This window comes from Zychaea mexicana, assembly GCF_025766255.1.
Source record: "Zychaea mexicana strain RSA 1403 chromosome Unknown BDB00scaffold_72, whole genome shotgun sequence".
In the NCBI taxonomy this organism is placed as follows: domain Eukaryota; kingdom Fungi; phylum Mucoromycota; class Mucoromycetes; order Mucorales; family Lichtheimiaceae; genus Zychaea; species Zychaea mexicana.
This window is the reverse complement of record NW_026516735.1, coordinates 131,657-150,748: the sequence shown is the minus strand read 5'-3', so window position 1 is coordinate 150,748 and position 19,092 is coordinate 131,657. Positions and strand designations below refer to the sequence as shown.

Here is a 19,092-nt window from a genome sequence, read left to right as displayed (position 1 = left end):
CAATTTGCATGTACTGTAATAGCTCGAAACCATCAAGGATTTGAATGCTAGATTCTTACTTGTAATGTTTCACCGCGTTGTCATACCATATTCATGATTGATGGTTCATCGGTTGATGGACGCGATAATGCGTGCGCTATATACCTTTTAACATCTAAAGTTCGAACATATTGAGATGAGGGACATGGCCTAAGGACATATACTATAACTACGCTGCATATAATATACATTTCGACCTGAAATACGAAAGCTATGATGCCTCTCCATTTTGCTTTTTTTTGTTGCGACTCCTTATAGTCTCCCATACTGTATATTGTTTGCTTGACGACGGCTACTAGTCCTATACATAGAGACTGCAATGTATACACATAGAAACTAATCAACAAACAGGTCATGAATAGTCTCTTTCATGGTTCCTTATCCGATTACTTGTATGAGATTATAGCAAGTATTCGTAATACGTCGAAGATTTAAATTTTGATGCTTTTTAAAGCCTTCAAAAACCTCTAAAAGCTATCCAGAGCAGTTAGAAATCTCAGAAATCATTAAATCACAAACTTGAATACCGACGTACTTCTTCAAATCTGGTGCCATGCCCTTTTCCCGTGGATTATAGCCCCACACAATCTACAGTACATATACATACGCAAAATGTTTTTATGTAATTTCGTTGACGAATACCGCCCTCCTTTGTCATCATTATTTGACTATATAGAATAGGTACTGTATTTCAGTGGTCACATGAAAAGTCGTATACGAAAATGACGTATCAATATGTGAGACCACGAAATACGCTTGCATACTACAGGCTTAGTAACATTTCCTTTTAGGCCTTAGTACATATGTTCTAATCGCATGATGGCTTCAAACTCTAATTTAGCTACAGAAATCTCGTTGATGAACGTGTAATTCAATGTGTACACCACCGGGAGCATTTATGCGTCATTGTAGTCGTCGCATGATGAGTTTTTTTTTTACACAAACACAAGTTACTTGACGCGTGTGTCGTTCATGATTTTATTGTTACAGTGGAACGTGAACATCGCTTTGCTTGACCTCCACGATCAGCTTTTATCAATAGCAGAAGCGTTTAGCTCATTATAAATAATAAGCCAAGAAAAAAAGATGCTTGCTCCCTTGAGCAAATAAGACATGGTCAAATACAGACTTGTCAAATTTCCACAGCTAGCAACAAACCCCATCTTCTGATTTCAGCTTAATTTTGCACCTCCAGAGCCTTTTTCTTACACAGTAGCAGTGATACAATATCAAGATCAGAAGGCGAAGATACAGAAGTTTATTGGCCTTTTCGGTAGTGTGGAATAAACACCGTCTCGTCCGACATGTAAAAAGTCTTAAAGCGCCTTTACATGCTTTTGGATGCAGGATAATGTATTAAATAATGCGTTTAGGTATCGCAAATGCATTCAACGACGTCCGAAATGGGTTAAAGGTATTTTGCGTTTGGAATGACATATTAACCGTGTCATTGATCGAAGTCGTGCTGAAAGCACATAACGAAGAGGTTATCTGCAGTTGCAATCAAAGCCTCGGCAAATGCTTTGTAGTCTTCCTCATGGTGATCTCTTGAGTACATTTGCTCTTATATAATGTACCATTATGAACCCTTCATCCATAAAAGTGAATATGAAGGTCTGTTACTATCAAATTTTACTACTTAGATTCCTCCCTTCATGACGATCTGATCTCTGTTGAGGTTTAAGAGCAGTGATTGCTTGGTGTTGTAGGTATCGAAATCAGAAGCTGATCAGTATTCGTCAAGCGATCTTTTTAAGAAATACTGTAGACGATCACGGTTAACAACCAAAACGATTACGTTAGTAATGTCCTTTCGCACTATTCTTCTCTTTACTCTTAATCGACCAGCTGTATATGTATACAGCACGTATAATTGACTCTCCCATCGTATCATTTACTTAACTATCCCACTTTTTTTTTCCAAGTGAGCTAACCTTTTATATGTACGACACTACAACATACTACACTAATTCCTTTGTCTTGTCTTGTTGTCGGCTAGATATGTTTAGCTAGCAGTGGTTTATGCTTCCTTTTACAAAGTTATCTTTATCAAAAGTTACACGCTTCTCTAAAATACCATTTTATTATTGTGATGCTCAGATATTATTCATGACATAACTTTCAATTATGTACATACTGATCATAAAGTTACTATTGTGAGAAACATGGAAGTATGTAGCCAAAAGAGAAAAACTCTGTATAGAGTCTTTACAATGTCAAAGTTTTAAGAGTTAGGCAACACTTGGTTTAAGAGATGCATAGTATAAGTAGCAGCTGTTTTCTCAGTAGAGCTGGCAGCTTTATTTAGCAGCTGAATTGGTCACATGCATGATTCCGGCTATATCTGGTCTGCATTGTTACTGACCTCGTGGCGCTATTTCGATTAACCTTTTTCTCCGCTCTCCACATTCTATATGGCTGATCGACGATAACAGCGACTGTCCAATATGTCTCGACGACAATATAAAATGTTAATGCTGTCAAAAATAAAAGCTTCTTGTCAAGTCGAGCACCATACTCTCTAGGACTGGTCATTTTCTTCTGTGATGCGTGTTTGCGTTACACACGATAATTCTAGATCGTCGTCGTACCATTGCTGTTACTTTTTTGAAGAATAGTAGAGCAGGTTCACTTGAGAAAAAAGGATCGGTAACGATAGCACGGAAGGTGTTCCTAGATGTATGTTTCGTATTGATTACTCTTGTCTAATATTCTGATGCCAATAACAGTAATAACAACAAAAAAAAAAAAGACAAAGAGAATGGGTGGGGAAACGAGGGGTGTAGTAGATCAGCAGCAGCTTTTGAAATGACGAGAGCCCAGGCGCTTGTCCAATCAGGATTTCTCTTCTTTGGTTTCTGAAGCGGGTGTCGGTGTGTGCGGTCTCTGTGGTAGTAAGTGTGTGCCTCTTCTTTCGTTTACTCTGGACAATCACCCTCCTCCCTCCCCCCGGAGCAACCGAACTTGTTCACATCACACTTGCAATGTATTCTGAACAGTCCTTGTTACCGCCACCACTGCCAGGCTCTCCGCCGCGCTTCACACTGCCACCCATTGGCTCTCCACCACGCTTCTCGACCACATTGCCTCGACTTCCGTACGCCGGGCCCATTACTACTTCTGCTGCTGCTCAACAACACCAGCATCAACAGAGCCAGCATCGCGAGTCAGGGGCACCACCACCAGTGTTGGACAACAATAACAACAGCCCCAACAGTGCAATCTACAAAGTCGAACGTTGGAAATTACCGCCCTTGTCAGGTCTGTCGTCGTCTTCGTCAACCTATCAGGCACCGTTCTCGTACAACGCCAGTTCTTCTACCACTGTCAGTGACAGCAATAACAGTTTCAACAGCAACAACAATGGTAACGGCGTTGGAAGTGGAGCAGCAGCATCAGCAACAACAACGGCATACTCTTTCGCACCCTACAGCTATAGTAATAATAACGCCAACGCCAGTAACACTAATGCTTATCAACCGGTGAGAGCAACAACACCAGCACCAACAGCTGTACCTGTAGTACCGCAGCCACCTGGCCCGGCTCAGGTAGCTCCATTACCACCCCCACCAACAGCATCAATATCAGCATCCTCAATGGTGACAGCTTCCACACCAGGCTACAGACATGAAACTGATATGGGCCATCAACAACAACATCATCATCAGTCGCAACAACATCACCAGCAGCCGGCACCGGCAATATCGTCCATATGGCGAAGCACATCTTCTTTTACATCCACTTCAAATAGCAACAATCGCAATAACAACAACAATAGTGTGATTGGTGGTAACGGCAGTTCGTTGTTTGTAAAGCATGAAGCTCCACGTCCTTCTTCCGCTTCGATGCATCACAATCAGCAGCAGCAGCAGCAGCAGGCACAAACCCGACCACATCGTTCACCACGCTTCTTGTCCACTCCAGTGCCAGATGATCCGTACTACTATTATGGCGATGATGCCAGATCAGGCGACTGGATGGATGGTAAAGACTATTGGTGTCATATACAAGGATGCGGGCAGTGTGTAGTGTATTCATGGTTGCATGTATTAAATGGGCTCACCATATATCTGTAGAAGATACCAGCGAATATACCACCGCTCCTACAAATGCTGCTGCTGCGTTAGCTACGATGCCTAGTACTGCTATCAACAGCAACAACAATACTGCACGATCCAATCGATCCATTGAATTCACCGAACGGACATTGGAGATCAACCAAGAATTTCTCGAAAACAAGGAAACGTAAGTATAAGAGAGTTACTTTCTCTATTGTAGCACACAAAGATTGTGTGTATCTGCTCTCCCTTCTTCACTGCATCTTGTCCAAGACATTTTGAGTAAAAAAGTTTACATTTTCTAACTCTTTATATTTCTGAACCCTCCGCCCCCTCTTTTCATCCTCCTGCTGCTTTTGCTGCCTCCTTTTCCCCGTGACCTTAGCATATATTTGGAAAAAATCAAAGCTTTGCAAGAAGAGCTATCTGCTATCCAGCATGGTAAGCACATACACATCACTTCTGCTCATCCACTCCATCTTTGATATAGTTGGACTGACGGATTCCCGCTATATCATTCATTAGGTGGCCATGAAGTCTTTGAAGAGCATATGGTGGATCTCGAAGAAGAACGTAGCAAGGAAATCAAAAGGGCACAGCTACTTATAGAGTACCGAGTACAGTGTGCCGAAAAGCTGTATAATGATGCTTTACGTGCTGTTGAAGCGGAAGCTGAGGTAAGAATTATATTTGGCATGCATGTTGGATACACAATAGTAACACATACAGTTGTATTTATGTGTATACAAACGCACAGGTGGAGAGGCGCGATTTGAAAAAGGCCATGCTGTTCATCATCGATGAAAAGAGAAAGCGGATAAAGGAGCACAGAGATGAAGAAGCGATCGTATCAAACGGTAAAGTTCAAATGCTATTATATAGTGGCTATATCTCGTCCACGCTGATTTATTCACATAATGCGCTATCCAGATTTCGTTGTCGCAGCTCCACAAACACGTAACCGACGTCGGATACGAGGTGTTGCCGCCGCCACAGTCGCTGCGAATATTACTGATGGCAGCCTGTCACTTGAACAGCTCTTGTCTGTAAACAAGAATGGCGTCAAGACAACAAAACGACGAAACCATGATCATATCCTTTTACTTTTATGTAGAGCACCTGTACAAACGCATTCCACTGCTCATTTACTACTACTCGAATCTATCATTCTTTGACTCGTTTCTTCCTCTATAGTACGCTCGAGAGAATTAGCAGGTCTAGGTCATGTATTATCAGCAAGAAACGAAGCCGAGATCGAAGCTGATTATAATGCGATGCGTCAGGTAAAAGAGGAAAAATATCGTCTATGGCAGTGCTGACAGTTTGATAGAGATGATGAATGCTTAAACTATGTATATGTTGTGCATGCATGTACTTTAGGATCCTCCTCAAGAAACTAACAACACCAAATCATCACCACTATCGGAGGACGATGACGATGATGACGATGACGACGAGTATTTGGAGGACGAGCAAGACGTATCATCGCCAAAACGAGCACGAACAGCACAGCACTATTACCAAAGCAGCAGCACATACCAACGTTCATCCCGGCGATGATTATAACGTCTCTTGTTTTTCCTTTCCTATGTACTTTTTTCCTCTCTCTCTCATTTTAATTCTTTTCTGTAATAATCTTCTTTTTCTTTCGTGAAGCCACATCACATTCAGCCAGCCACACCACCTACATATTTTTCACATTATCACCCATCACCGCGACACTCTACCATAGCGTAGACGTATCTCCTTTCTTTGGGTCTTTCTACATCCCGTATCTTTACTCAGGCTCATTTTATTACAACAAACACACAAAGCATCTTTAATAATATGCAAAATATTCACGGATGGGCACACCTCTGTTTTCTCTCTCCCTGTTATATCGACGACGATCACAATAGCGAGGGCGTGATCTTTCGCGAGTTTCGCGGCCATGTCATTAGTACCATCAGCACAGCAGATCCCACAAGAAGCACTATGAACACGACATTTGGCATTGCCGGTGTTTATGAACCCAATCACGAAGATCCCAAACATAACGACTGCATGGACCCTGTCTTATTTTATCAGACGACGTTGAAAGGTTATAACAACAGCAGTGAACAACGACAAAGCATACCCATAACCACTAGTAATTCTTTCCTGGTACGACGCGTCACTGGAGATGATGCTGCGGGCCTCAGCACAGAACCTCAAGATAATCCAGACGAGCAATGCTTACACTTTGAGACGGAAAACTTTCTTGTTGGAACAAAAGCAGTGGAACATGTAAAAAAGTATTTGGGCGAGCATGTACTATTGACGATGGCAGGAGGAAAAACAGATGCGGAGGGTGAGCAAGAGGCTGTAGTGTGTATCGGTAAAATTGATATAACAATAAAATAAGACCAGAAAAAGCACTTTTAAAAGACATCCATTGTGTCGCAAGTATTGCAGACGCCAAGGATAGAGGTTCCATCACTCCCTGGTTCAGGAGCATAAACGATGCGACCTGGGCATTGTTGACTATGTTGGATGACTGCATTTTGAATAGCTCGAAAGGTCTATGAAACTTGGGGTCAGCCATGTACGCTTCCATCATACTCGTAGTTGTTGATCGCCACTACCCCATATCCGGTGTATGTAATACCTTTTCTGATGCACTGAATCTACATTTGGGACAAGCCAGCTTGTCCGTCCCATCCTCTTGCTGTAAAGACGCGTCTTGACAGTTCACACATATGAGTATAGGAGTGGAATGTAAGTGGATGTAGTCGGCTTCAGGATCATAGTCTTCATAAATATGTTGTTCGATGGGTGTAGTCGTGGATGGTGGTATAGAGGGCGTTGATGTAGGGTGTTGTTGACGATGCATTTCATCCATTTCTTCGAAAAAGAGGTCTGGGTCAAGAATTCCTTCTTCTTTTAATGCTTCCTCGTGCATTCGCTTAAAGTTTTCCCACTCGTCTTGTACGGTTAGCTGCCAAAGCTATGATATTGTTTTCTTCAATAAATATGGTAGTTCCTCTTCTGTCTTCAATGCATATTATATCCTTGTCAACTATTGACCTTCTCTTGTCGCTTTTGATCGACCAAATTCCAACGTTGTGATGTTATTCGGTCTCGACATTGTTTTTGAAACCGATCGCGCCATTGTTTTGAGCGATCGCGTGAGTTTTGTTTTATCGACTGGCGTTCGGATCTCTGACACAGCATGTCTTGTTGGTATATATAGTATAGTAAAAAAATAGTTAACGTTTATGTAAGAGGAAAAGGAAGAAGAGAAAATTATATTGTGGATGCCGCGTGAAACATGCTCACCCCTTTCAGGTTTTTAGACTTTCTTTTGAGAGAGCGCACTTGCTTTGTCTCACTTTTCAAAATACCACTTCCCACATGAGCACTCGCCCAAGAGAATCAATAGTGTCCACAATTCCTCACTCGACAAAGAAAAGTAATTACGCACTACTGCAAAACCAACTGCAAGATCTCGATAAAAGCATTGCCAGACTTCAAAAGAATCTTCAAATAACCGCAGAACAATTGCCGACTTTTAACAAGATTCAAACAATACATTCTTCAATGTAAAGATCACCCACAGAATGAGATTATGCTTCAAATTAAAACATGTACCGCGTTTTTACGTGTTTTTCTTTCTTTTTGTTTGATTTATTGACTTATTCTCTTCCTTGGATAGGTTTTTGGTTTCCACTCAAATGGGAAATGAAGACGGAAAGAAGACAGATTAGAAAAGGATAACCGTGTTAGCCAGGTTGGGTTATCACAGTTTTGGACCACTCGGATGATGGTAGATGCGTATCTCCTTCCATGGTGACAAACCACGAGCGCAGGGCAACAGTGAAACAAAACTTTCTGTCGCTTTACATAAAGCAAAAGCCAAAGAGAATGAAGGACCTTCTCACTCTTGGCGAGTACTTTGATACCTCTTCTGATACGGCAATCCCCAGATTGTAAATATTTTTTATTTCACTACTATGTACAAAATAAAACATGATTTCGATGTGTATGGTGTATACAATTACTATTGTCTTTTCTTGCTGCTCTTCTTTTCGTTTTCTTCATCCTCCAAATCATCATCGGGTGCTTTTCGCTTTGAACCACGCATAAAGCTAGGCGGCATCGGTATATCAATGTCTAGTAGTAATAAAGCCTGTCAGCAACAGCACGTAGTGATATTCGAAACAATCGAAAGAAACAGTAGTGAGCAATTTCTTACCGTCAAACGCATTGCCACCAACGGGGACATAAGGTTCTGTGGTTGCTGCTTGTTTCCTTTCTAATGTATTTGATGTGTCCTTTGGTGACTTGCCACTTTTCTCCTCCTTCTCTTCTTCTTCTTCATCTTCATCAGAACCAGAAGCAGTATCCACAGACGAGCTTTCCTCCTCCTCCTCCTCTGATGTCTTTGTTGTTGATGCTGGTGCTGGTGCTGGTGCTGGTCCATTAGCTGACGACGATGCATCTGCCTGAAACTCGGGTCGTGTCCGCCACTGCTCGTAGCCATACAATTCAATTTTGGCGGCAGGTGCTGTAATATTCAATGAAACGCCCTCGGCAAAACGAGATGCGCCTCTGAGGAATGGCTTGACGCGTTCTTCGCCCAAAACGCCTTCCTTGGCAAGTTCAATCTTGTTATCGTGCTTGATAATCAGCCAGGCACTGCTTGAGTTGATCCAATGGATGGTCATGGGTCGTAGTTCAGGGTATAGAACCTCGATTCCATATGCTGTCATGCCTTCGGGGACGTTGGTCAAAAAGAACCGATTAGGTACCTCGATAACCGCTACATATAAATAAAGACATTAGCATCTCTCCTTTGAACACGTTTCAAGAGAAACACAACTATAATACATACGCATCGTCTCCTCATGCACCAAATCAATATAAGGTATATCACTTCTTGTAACAAATATCCGGTTGTAATACGATGTCAATATATCTGCCAGCAGAGGATCTTCGTGTAATCGTGGAAGTGGCTCGTTTTCCCCTACTTGTCCTTCTTCTTTTTCCTCCTCCTCCTCCTCCTCGCTATCCAAATCGGATCCTTTTTTGCTCTCTTTTCCATTCTTTAAAGAAGCTTCAGCATTCGCTTTTGCTCTTTTATCAGCTTTTTAGAATGCATAATCAAATTAGTAATTTTTCTTCGTATTCATGAAGAAATTTAAACAAAATATAAGCATATACGTTACCTTCCCGCTCATATATGAAACGAGCAAAACCGATAAATACAGATCCAGTCATATATGCATCATAGCCAGCTTCGTGTTGTGCATCCTGATCCTGCGTATAACGATCGAAATCGTCTGCGATTTCTTTTAAACAGCAAATAAAGAATGTCAGTACGTTCTTTCCCAGCATCAATACATATCCTATAATCTACTCACTTATGGAGAACTCTGCTTCTGTCATTTCGTTCACAACTGTATTATACAGAGGTCCCAGCGCCGTTGTATTGAAGCATCGCTACAGAACAAGTAAATACGCATAAAAGTTCTATAGTTAAGATGAAAAGTCCCTCTGCTTCTTTTTAGTCCTGGGTTTATCTTGCAGTACATACCTTCAAATGTGGATGGAATTCAGCAAGGTATTTTGTGTCTACGATACTATATATACATACATACAGTCCAATTTTTCGTTTAGTAACTCAAAAAAAATTGATCGTACACGATTATATGCCCAAGGTCAAAGCAAGAAAAAGAAAAGAAAGCATTACCATGACCACATTTCATTGGCAAGGTTTTTAAAATCGGTCACTTTTGTTGGTAAATATTGCCAGAATTGATCAATGGTATGAAGAACATCTAGATAACCGTTGTGGGCTACAACGGGGCATCCAGCTTGGTTGATCAGTTCAATCACACGTCGGAAGTTGAGTTCTGCTTGAACCTATTACAGCATCCTAAGGTAAGCTACACATATTTTCAACATTAAAATCCCCTCCCCTCCTCTTGCTTTTAACGAGAGAAACAAAAAGTACATTATCAACACGCATGTTCTCCTTTCGTTCCTCATCAGTGAGTTTGTGAATAGACATATGCTTGGAATCACGCATTCGTCCAGTCAGGAAGCTATTGTATTTTCTGCATTGAAAAGCGAAGTCCGATGTTTGTATGAGTGCTTTATGTTTTCGCCTCGATTATCATCATCATCAGTTACACTTTCAACTTACCCTTCCTGTAATTCTTGATGGACTAGTCGTCGGATAAAGGAGTTATTGGTTTGGATTACGAGAGGTTTAGAAGTCTTTCCAGATTGCAACCAGTCGTCAATGCTTTTTCTATGTAGTGTTATTGTCATCTGATGAGTCACCATGTTTTCAGCACCACAAACATCCTATAGTAAGGTATATAGCTTGTCGCTATCCTTCACTATTTTAATACCTTGTTGTTTCCACGAATTTCATCTGTTGTTTTGTAAGCATTTGCACTACATGCACATATGGAGAAGCGCGTCAATGATTGTTCTCTCTGATCCCACTCTACCATCACTACCCTTATTACTGCCCTATATATTCCTTACAGTTTATAGGATTCTGTAATGAATTGGGCCGATCGATCCGTTTCACGACAGTTGACGTTTCAGCAAAGTTATAGAACGGGATACCATAATCGATCCACTTGTTGAAATCGAAATTATGCGATCGCAAAAACTGCAAGCTGCTGGCACTGCAAAGGAAGCTACGTTGGCTCGTCATGGTCGCCGTGTCACCACCAAAGATATAAAAGTTGAATGGTTTTGCAACGTAAACGCGTGATCCGGCTCCCTTTTTAAAAGTGCACACGCCATATTGAATAATACTGTATTCCTTGACAGTGTCGCGTAGTTTTCCGTATCGAGCTTGTTGATCGTCGAATTGAGAGTGAATGCTCGTGTTTAGTCGAAGGCCTATGAGAATTTATAAAGCATTTTTGAATGTCAATTCCGAAATTCTTTTTCCAGGAACTTGAAGTGTGTGCACACATAAAGGGGTGCGTATTTGTCTATGTGTGCTTTTTGCAAGGCGAGGAGGAATAAAGAAGCGAGGTCCATACCACTGAATTCGGCATCGATGGCAATACAGTCAGCTTCGAGAATAGCACCGGCAATGGTTGAGAATTTTTCAATAAAATTGTCTTTGGTGATGTTCATGATCAAGGAAATAGATCTATCACGCTGTTAAGCAGCAAGAACTCAGCAGGTTGACATTTTTATGTTACTATTGAACAACCGAAACAACAAAATACACATAAACAACGAGCGAAGCGACAGTACACGATTAACACGAATCTTTAATAGCAGGTAGTAAGATGAGAGGCAGGAAGATTTACACTTATACTTAAACTAGGTGTAATTCTACGACTAGGATTATGAATGAAGCATCCATTCTAACATACTTCAGCTCAGTGCTTCCACAACACAACGAGCCAACTCCATTACAATTCTCCACCTGCTTTAAAGAGCAGAAGAGGGAAAAAGTTTTTTTTTTATCATTTTCTTATTTTAAAAAAAAAGAGTGGGAAAGCACACTTTGACAAAAGAGTAGCCTCCTTTGAGTTATGTGGCAAGCACATATCCGCAATTAGCTTGGTTGATGACAAACATAATGCTAACACTAGAGCTCCAAGGCACTCATGACACTCGAAGATAGTAGAAAGCAACAGCGTTTCGCTGCCTTTTCGCCCTTTACGGACTAGCGGCCAACAGACCGGTGTGTCAGGAGAACTTCCCCGTCGCTTTGAGTTCATTAGTGAAAACGAACGTGATAAGAATGCACAAGGCATACCGTGTGTTTTGCGACAACATGCGGATCTTTTTACAAAGTGTGTTTAAAAAGAAAAATACGGATGGGCCTTTGCGAGGGGTTTTTTATACCGTTAATTCCTGTGACTTTGATTAGCGTGACAACGAAAATATGTATTCTCCGATCCAAGTTTTACACACAGCAGCACAAAGGGACAAACTGTACAACAAACGCGTAGAGAAGGAGGAAACCTGTACATACACTATCACCCATTATCTACTGATAACAGACTCTTATAAACTCTGCTGTGATAGTCTTGCAGCAAACCATCTCCTTGTGTAGAATTGGAATGTTTTACACTCTTTGAGGCCTCATTTCACTTGATGCATGTTATACATAGTATATAGCATCGCAAAAAACCAAGTTGTTGAAAGTTTCACATATGATACAATAGCTGCAGCATCGAACATCCGCAGGGTTTTACTAATCAGCTGGGACGCTTGGATTACAAGTTTTTGTGTACTTATGTTTTAACAGCATCGTTGCACTTCGAGTCTCCTTGCTATTTTCGCTGCATTTCAACCGCTACAGACCCTTCAATTTGAGGTGGATCTGACAGTTCATCGAGTACAATAGTCGGAAAACGCTGGAAAGGAAAGGATAGCGACGATAGTATGAGTCTGTATCTTTTGAGGTAGCAGTAGTATGGCACGGCATCTGGTGCTAGCAGCAACAACATCACCATGTTCTCCTGGACTACGCACCCTAAAATTTTGAACTTCAACCCACCTACCTTTCCAGGATATGAGATATAATCTATGTGCTGAGGCGCAGCCAGGACTCTCTGGATGTTGCCATCTGGCAGATTGCGTGTGCTGACAGGTCTTTCATCAAATCTGACAATGCACAGCTTAAGCAAATCCGTATGCAAGAGCATCTGCTCCAGAAAGATCGATTAGTGAGTGAATACCTCGAACTTGACTTCAAAATCAACTAAAATCCAATGCTGGCAGATACGCTCGCACGTATGGTATTATTGCCGACACTCGTCCTGGTTCGCCTCTTGATGGCCTTTGGCGCACTCCCGTTTACCTAGGGTATCCCGTCTGCTTCTGATTCCAAAAGCTCGCTACAACTGCCACATAGAAGATTAGTTATCGGGAATTCTATGCGACACTCTCCATTCAACGATAGTATCTTGCAATCATTCGCATCTAATCAATCCTCGCGTTATGTGCAACTACAAGGTGCCTTTACAAACTCTAGCTCTTCAACGACTGACCAAGAAAGTGCCCGCCGTCATTGATGAGGACTCATTATCAGTAACAAAGCACAATTCCTCAATTGTATCATAGGTGACACGAGTAGTTTTCAATACTAACGACGACATTGATCCATTAAGCAAAACATGTTTTGCACACCCGAGATTCGTCGGATGAAAAATCGATCTAAACTATCTAATTGTTTTTTCTCTGCTTGGAACAAGGTATAAGGTAGGAACTATTATCGACCCGAGTAAAAGCGTTGCTGTAAACTTTAGTGTAATTTCGGGCCAGAAATCACACAGCAGAATTCTTCGGAAACTACCGTAACTCTGTAATTTCGAGCTGAATTTCGGGTAACAGATTACCAGAATTTACGGTCTCGCTCTCTTGGTCTCCTCAGTTCTCTTGCTATGCTGTCTTCAAAGGTGTATGAGGTTATAGGTGAGCCAAAAGCACATAATATTCATTCTGAAACAATAGTGCAGTAGCATACAGATATTCAGGGGAAAATAGGGAGAGATGTAGCCTATGTAACAAAAGCTCGCAGGAAGAAGTGAAAAAGAATTCCCAGGTTCAAGATTTCCGGTTTACTGTATCACGAAACGTAGCTCTTATCCTTTCCCTCTAATAACACATTACTAGATAAGGAAGCGTCGTTTCCGAGTAATTACGTAGCAAACCTAATGGTTTGTCATGATTTTCTCTATTCGTCGAGTTTAAATTCTTCGTCATAACAGTTCACTGCTGTATGTTGTCGCAAGTGCATTGTAACGAGGTGAAAGAAGTCCGCGTACTTGGGTCAGCAGAGCGTGGAAAAAAACAATTTAAATTTGATCATGCACCCGTTTCTTTTCTTTTGCCTCTTCGTTTCTTTTTTAACCACGAGTTCTTCTTATCACTTTTCTTTTAATCCATCATATTATGCTTCCATACTGCAGGTCGGTGACAAACCGGTTGGCCTCTTCCTCAACAGTCGACCCGCGACGACGCTTGCTTCTTCAAACAAAGCAAGGAAACAGCGGAACTCTCCATAACATAACAAAAAGACGGCAATATCATGATCGCGGGGTCTATGGTTATCGTGTTCCCAAAGAGTATCGGATGCCCGATTACACCCAAGAAGAACTCGCCAATCGTATGGAATATGGTAGCCTTTTACGGTTCGTCCAAGCATACAGACAGCATGGTCACAAATCGGCCCGTCTGGATCCTCTTGAAATCATGCAACACGAGTAAGTGATAATGTTATACATATGGTTAATTTGAATCATATATGGATTGAAGCGAGGAAAGCAGCAGTGGATATATGGAGAAAAGTTTAGCATAGGTGATCTAATAGTAGTTCTGTATAAAGAAAAGTGCTGTCACTTCAAGCCGAACGCTATGGATTGACGGATCCAAAGAAAATGTACAATCTTGCAGGTATGGTCATTAGGATTCGTTATCTTTTTCAAAATTTCGGTCGGTCGTGGATGTGATAAAATAATGAAGGCTTGAATACTTGGCGGGGTTGACATGATATCATCCTTTCTCTTTCCGATGGCATGACGCGGTTCTGATATGCTGTACGTCCACTTGAAAAAGGCATCCTTCATGTAACTGAGTCAACAAGCAATCCATCCGGTCGAGAAGAAGCGGATTTTGAAGCCATTCTGGGCCATCTTAATGCCGTGTATTGCGGTAAGATTGCACACGAATTTATGCATCTTCCGGTAAAGAAACTCAAGAGTAATGAACATGAAGCAGGATCCATGCAACGACAACTGCAATTGCAGCTAATCTTAGATCGTTCATGTAGTCTGCAAGTGAAAGACGATGGTGGTACCATGCTGTAGAATCATGGACAAAGCCGCAACTTTCTGTTAAGCAAAAACGGCGTATTCATGAATTGCTGACAAATTCGGAGGTTAGTAATGCTCAAGGATGGGTGGAGGACGCTGATGTCTAAGGGAAAAACAACTGCTGGTGGTACTCTCTTATCTCTCAACAAGGTTTACTGACGAGATACTTTACTACTAGACATTTGATCATTTCTTGGCCAAGAAGTTCCCCAACATGAAGCGATACGGCTTAGAAGGAGCCGAGAGTATGATGGTAGCGTTGGATCGACTGTTTGAGCTGTCAGCACAAAGTAAGCCTCGAATAAGGGAAATCAGGGGCGTGAGAATATTTGTTGCTTAGCCTTGCATGATTGTTGTAACTGACCACAAATTACTTTTTTTACCACGGATTTTATCATGATGCCGGTTATTTTTAGCTGGCGTTCAAGACGTGCTTATTGGTATGCCTCATCGTGGCCGTCTGAATTTACTCTGCAATTTACTCGAATATCCACATGCTGCTCTATTCAGTAAAATGAAAGGAAACTCGGAACTGCCTGGTGATACGACGCATACTGGTGATGTGATTTCGCATTTAAGTAAGTTTTACCGTTTACAAACAGGTTACCACTGTGTGTACAAACTGGAGTTATAATAAGTAGTATGGAACCACTTCATGTATTTATTGTTGACTTAGTCAATAACCCAACACTCAAATACGACGGCGGCGAGGTTCATGTTTCATTGCTGAGCAACCCTTCTCATCTCGAGGCTGTGAATCCTGTTGTTATGGGCAAAGCAAGAGCCAAGCAGACCGAATTGTTGACTTCAGCCAATCCTGATTGTAGCTTGGGTGATCGAGTTATGGCTGTTCAAATTCACGGTGATGCAGTACGTTTCTATTTTCTCCTCTTTGCCATTATGATTTCAATTGAATTTAATGTTGAGAAAATAACCGAACATTCGGGTTAATGATTCATAGGCATTCACTGGACAAGGTATTGTCATGGAGTCATTGAGTTTATCCAACTTGCCTCACTATTCATCTGGTGGTTCGGTTCATATTGTGGTCAACAATCAGCTTGGTTATACCACACCCGCACAGAATGCCCGCTCGTCCGCTTATTGCTCGGATATTGGCAAAATGATCAATGTGCCTGTCGTTCACGTAAATGGAGATTTCCCTGAAGATGTGGCGCGTGCCATGGATGTCGTATTTGAATATCGAAACAAGTTTAGAAAGGTACGCGCAACATCATTTTATTTTGATTTTGGCAAGGACTTGAAAGAAAAAAAAAAGAGCAAAAACTAAGGGAAATTAATATTATACCATTTGCTACTATTGATAGGATATCATCCTTGACTTAATTTGCTATCGTCGATGGGGTCACAACGAACTGGATGAGCCTGCATTTACCCAACCATCCATGTACAACAATATTCGTCTACATAACTCTGTTCCTAAACAGTACGAGCAAAAGCTGATCAGTGAAGAAAACGTATTCGAGTCCGCTGAAAGCGTTGCTGCTGTGCGTGAGTCTCAATACAGTCTACTGGATAGCGAGCTTCAAAAGGCCAATAATGAGCCCCTTGTCGACTGTCCATCTTCCTACCACTTGCAAGGCAATTGGAAGGGTATCAAGCATGTTAAGACAAGGCCGCTTCCTGAAGAAGAACCTGATACTGGTGTCGCGACAGATGTTTTGACGCAAGTTGGCAAACAGTCTGTGACATCGCCTGATGCCAGCATTAAATTGCACCCGCGCTTGCAAAAATACCATATTGCATCCCGACTCAAACGTCTCGATCAAGGTTCTGGTATTGACTGGGCTACAGCTGAAGCACTTGCTTTTGGAACATTGCTGCAGGAGGGTCACGATGTCCGAATTTCAGGCCAAGATGTGGGCCGTGGTACGTTCTCCCAGCGTCATGCCATGTTTGTGGATCAAGGAACTGAAAAGGCGGTGATCCCGCTTAACCATGGATTGGGCGATGGACAAGGGTTCCTTGAGGTTAGACCATACATCTTGTCATGCTCATGATTACCAATCTGTTTTAGAGAAACTAACAAAAGATATTTTACAAACTTCCACGTTGTATAAATTATAGGTTGCCAACAGTCCATTGTCTGAATATGCTGTGCTCGGGTTCGAATACGGCATGTCAATCGAATCACCCAGCCGACTAGTTATTTGGGAAGCTCAATTTGGCGATTTCTTCAACGGAGCCCAGATTGCTATTGATACATTTGTCTCTAGCAGTGAAGCTAAATGGTTGCGCCAGACTGGCCTTGTTATGCTTTTGCCACATGGTCAAGATGGTGCTGGACCAGAACATTCATCAGCTCGCGTCGAGCGATTTCTTCAGGTATGTCGCACAAATTTCTTCCTCCTTGCAGCAATATAATTAAAAGTAGCAGTAGTATCTTCTGTTGCTAATGTTCCTAACGGTTACGTGACGCTTGATTCTTCAGATGAGCAACGAACCTATGGATATCGACAAATGCTACGACGTAGCACCCAATTGGTCTGTCGTGAACTGTACTACACCTGCCCAGTACTTCCACGTGCTTCGACGTCAGGCATGTAAACTCATTTTTAATAATATTTGGAGGAATAAGAGAGTCATAGTGGAATAAGAGATGTCTGTTCCAAATATACTTATATATATGCTTCTGTTTCTTTCCGTCCTCTAATTTATACTATATAATTATTATAGATCCATCGCCCTTACCGCAAACCGTTAATTGTAATGTCGCCCAAGGGTTTACTCAAATCTCAAGCGGCTGTTAGCACATTGGATGATATGGCACCTGGCCAGCAGTTCAAGCCTGTATTGGATGACCCTGTGTCAACAGAATCGCCCAATGGAGTTGAAAAGGTTGTCTTTGTGTCGGGCAAGCTGTATTATGACCTGGTCAAAGAAAGAGCTGCCAAGGGACTTGATGATCGTATTGCATTAATAAGAGTTGAGGTAATGTAAACTATAGACAAAATGAAAACAACACCGCCATGGGTTGATAAGATACATAAGGAGGGTTATCAAACCTCAAATGTAGAATCAAGATAAGTACTCACTATATACATTGTCAATACATACAATAGGAATTAAGCCCATTCCCACGCAACGAGCTTGAACAAGTTGTCGATCAATACAATTATGCTCGCGAATTCATATGGTGTCAAGAAGAGCCCGAGAACGCGGGTGCTTATGCATTTATGGCTCCTCGTATTTCCCAGCTGATCCCACGCAATGAAAAGGTAAATTATCATATATTTTGGAGTTTAGTCAAGTTGCTCATATAAATAATTTATATGGTTTCATTTCTCACGTCGTTATTGTCACCAATCCTTGTTATTATAGTTGCAATATGTTGGTCGCGCCGCACTGGCGGCTCCCGCTACTGGAATTTCGTCCCAGTTCCGTGCCGAACAAGCACGATTGATCCAAGATGCTTTGACCGTATAAAAAAGTTGCATTGTAGAATAAAACAAGTTAGCTTATACTGTCCTGAATAATCATGTTTTCCTTTCATAAACCAGCAACATCATCCATGTCTAAATTCCTAAACAGTACTATCATATATTGGTTAAGAGATTATAAAGTAGCGTTTCGGTGTTGCTCATCACTTAATTTATCAATTTCAAATATACTTATCATAGTAAGTAGTTGGTTGTTGTAAATAGCGTATTATACAGAAATATGTTCTACTTTCCTGTTTTGTTGTAATTCATTACACAATGGTAGAAATGGGATAATATATTGAGACTGAATAGTATACATAGGGAAAAAGTTAGATTTCATCATCAGCTAATTTCACGTAATGGAAAGATAAATAATCAAGTAGTTTGAAATGTAATCAAGTTGCTCATGTAAACATACTACTAGATCTGACTACACCTCTCACGGCATGACTGTCGTTGCTTTAAGTAGTTGCATCATCCTGATCGACCCTTGCTGGCTACTATAATCTCGTCTCAATTCCATGTCAAACAATCATAATATATCCAAGATGCGTTAACGGTGTAAAAGGAAGAAACAGTCGACATTACAGTTGACCCCCGCTTTTTGCACCTCCGCTTTTTGCAGATCCTCAGTTTTTGCAGCTTTTTTTGGAGGAATCCCGCTCATCATTTAGTAAAATTGCAGTTTCCTCACTTTTTGCATTTTGCAGCCCAAAACCAGGACCTGCA

General features: G+C 41.4%; 5 protein-coding genes across 5 annotated transcripts; 3 read left to right on the top strand and 2 right to left on the bottom strand.

Annotated features, from left to right (window-relative positions):
* The first annotated feature begins 4,430 nt into the window (after nt 1–4,430).
* BDB00DRAFT_559107 (uncharacterized protein) lies at nt 4,431–5,647 on the top strand. The gene is made up of 5 exons (XM_053117845.1): nt 4,431–4,538; nt 4,623–4,774; nt 4,855–4,954; nt 5,028–5,380; nt 5,478–5,647. The coding sequence occupies exons 2-4, from the start codon at nt 4,649–4,651 to the stop codon at nt 5,270–5,272; spliced, it is 471 nt and encodes a 156-aa protein (XP_052976629.1). The 5' UTR covers nt 4,431–4,538; nt 4,623–4,648; the 3' UTR covers nt 5,273–5,380; nt 5,478–5,647.
* Nucleotides 5,648–6,658, top strand: BDB00DRAFT_559108 (uncharacterized protein). Its single transcript, XM_053117846.1, has one exon. The coding sequence runs from the start codon at nt 5,925–5,927 to the stop codon at nt 6,477–6,479; it is 555 nt and encodes a 184-aa protein (XP_052976628.1). The 5' UTR covers nt 5,648–5,924; the 3' UTR covers nt 6,480–6,658.
* Nucleotides 6,497–7,289, bottom strand: BDB00DRAFT_875413 (uncharacterized protein; the record flags this gene model as incomplete). Its single annotated transcript, XM_053127347.1, has 3 exons — nt 6,497–6,637; nt 6,724–7,062; nt 7,143–7,289. 3 exons carry the CDS (start codon nt 7,287–7,289, stop codon nt 6,497–6,499), a joined length of 627 nt encoding a protein of 208 aa, XP_052976627.1.
* An 810-nt stretch (nt 7,290–8,099) lies between these two features.
* On the bottom strand, nt 8,100–11,324 carry BDB00DRAFT_838161 (ribonuclease H-like domain-containing protein). The gene is made up of 12 exons (XM_053124628.1): nt 11,126–11,324; nt 10,614–10,979; nt 10,475–10,520; nt 10,264–10,371; nt 10,072–10,174; nt 9,808–9,980; nt 9,652–9,697; nt 9,479–9,557; nt 9,284–9,406; nt 8,950–9,201; nt 8,311–8,877; nt 8,100–8,228 (listed from the first exon to the last, which is right to left on the bottom strand). Exons 1-12 carry the CDS (start codon nt 11,220–11,222, stop codon nt 8,116–8,118), a joined length of 2,073 nt encoding a protein of 690 aa, XP_052976626.1. The 5' UTR covers nt 11,223–11,324; the 3' UTR covers nt 8,100–8,115.
* Nucleotides 11,325–13,948: 2,624 nt separating this feature from the next.
* On the top strand, nt 13,949–18,835 carry BDB00DRAFT_838153 (dehydrogenase E1 and transketolase domain-containing protein 1). The gene is made up of 15 exons (XM_053124627.1): nt 13,949–14,311; nt 14,434–14,501; nt 14,664–14,791; nt 14,878–14,985; nt 15,099–15,210; nt 15,337–15,498; nt 15,597–15,790; nt 15,882–16,142; nt 16,249–16,911; nt 17,009–17,266; nt 17,373–17,480; nt 17,618–17,872; nt 18,004–18,159; nt 18,263–18,667; nt 18,782–18,835. Exons 1-14 carry the CDS (start codon nt 14,001–14,003, stop codon nt 18,365–18,367), a joined length of 2,889 nt encoding a protein of 962 aa, XP_052976625.1. The 5' UTR covers nt 13,949–14,000; the 3' UTR covers nt 18,368–18,667; nt 18,782–18,835.
* Nucleotides 18,836–19,092: the final 257 nt, after the last annotated feature.

What these genes read in the sequence shown, in the direction of transcription:
- BDB00DRAFT_559107 (XM_053117845.1), top strand. Translation starts at nt 4,649, where the DNA reads ATGGTGGATCTCGAAGAAGAACGTAGCAAGGAAATCAAAAGGGCACAG. An exon ending in CTGTTGAAGCGGAAGCTGAG is followed by an intron (nt 4,775 to 4,854) that starts GTAAGAATTATA and finishes ACAAACGCACAG; the next exon opens with GTGGAGAGGCGCGATTTGAA. An exon ending in AGAAGCGATCGTATCAAACG is followed by an intron (nt 4,955 to 5,027) that starts GTAAAGTTCAAA and finishes TGCGCTATCCAG; the next exon opens with ATTTCGTTGTCGCAGCTCCA.
- BDB00DRAFT_559108 (XM_053117846.1), top strand. Translation starts at nt 5,925, where the DNA reads ATGCAAAATATTCACGGATGGGCACACCTCTGTTTTCTCTCTCCCTGT.
- BDB00DRAFT_838161 (XM_053124628.1), bottom strand. Translation starts at nt 11,222, where the DNA reads ATGAACATCACCAAAGACAATTTTATTGAAAAATTCTCAACCATTGCC. An exon ending in ATTACAGAATCCTATAAACT is followed by an intron (nt 10,521 to 10,613) that starts GTAAGGAATATA and finishes ATGTGCATGTAG; the next exon opens with TGCAAATGCTTACAAAACAA. An exon ending in AAATTCGTGGAAACAACAAG is followed by an intron (nt 10,372 to 10,474) that starts GTATTAAAATAG and finishes AACACTACATAG; the next exon opens with AAAAAGCATTGACGACTGGT.
- BDB00DRAFT_838153 (XM_053124627.1), top strand. Translation starts at nt 14,001, where the DNA reads ATGCTTCCATACTGCAGGTCGGTGACAAACCGGTTGGCCTCTTCCTCA. An exon ending in GAAAATGTACAATCTTGCAG is followed by an intron (nt 14,502 to 14,663) that starts GTATGGTCATTA and finishes CACTTGAAAAAG; the next exon opens with GCATCCTTCATGTAACTGAG. An exon ending in GTTTGAGCTGTCAGCACAAA is followed by an intron (nt 15,211 to 15,336) that starts GTAAGCCTCGAA and finishes GGTTATTTTTAG; the next exon opens with CTGGCGTTCAAGACGTGCTT.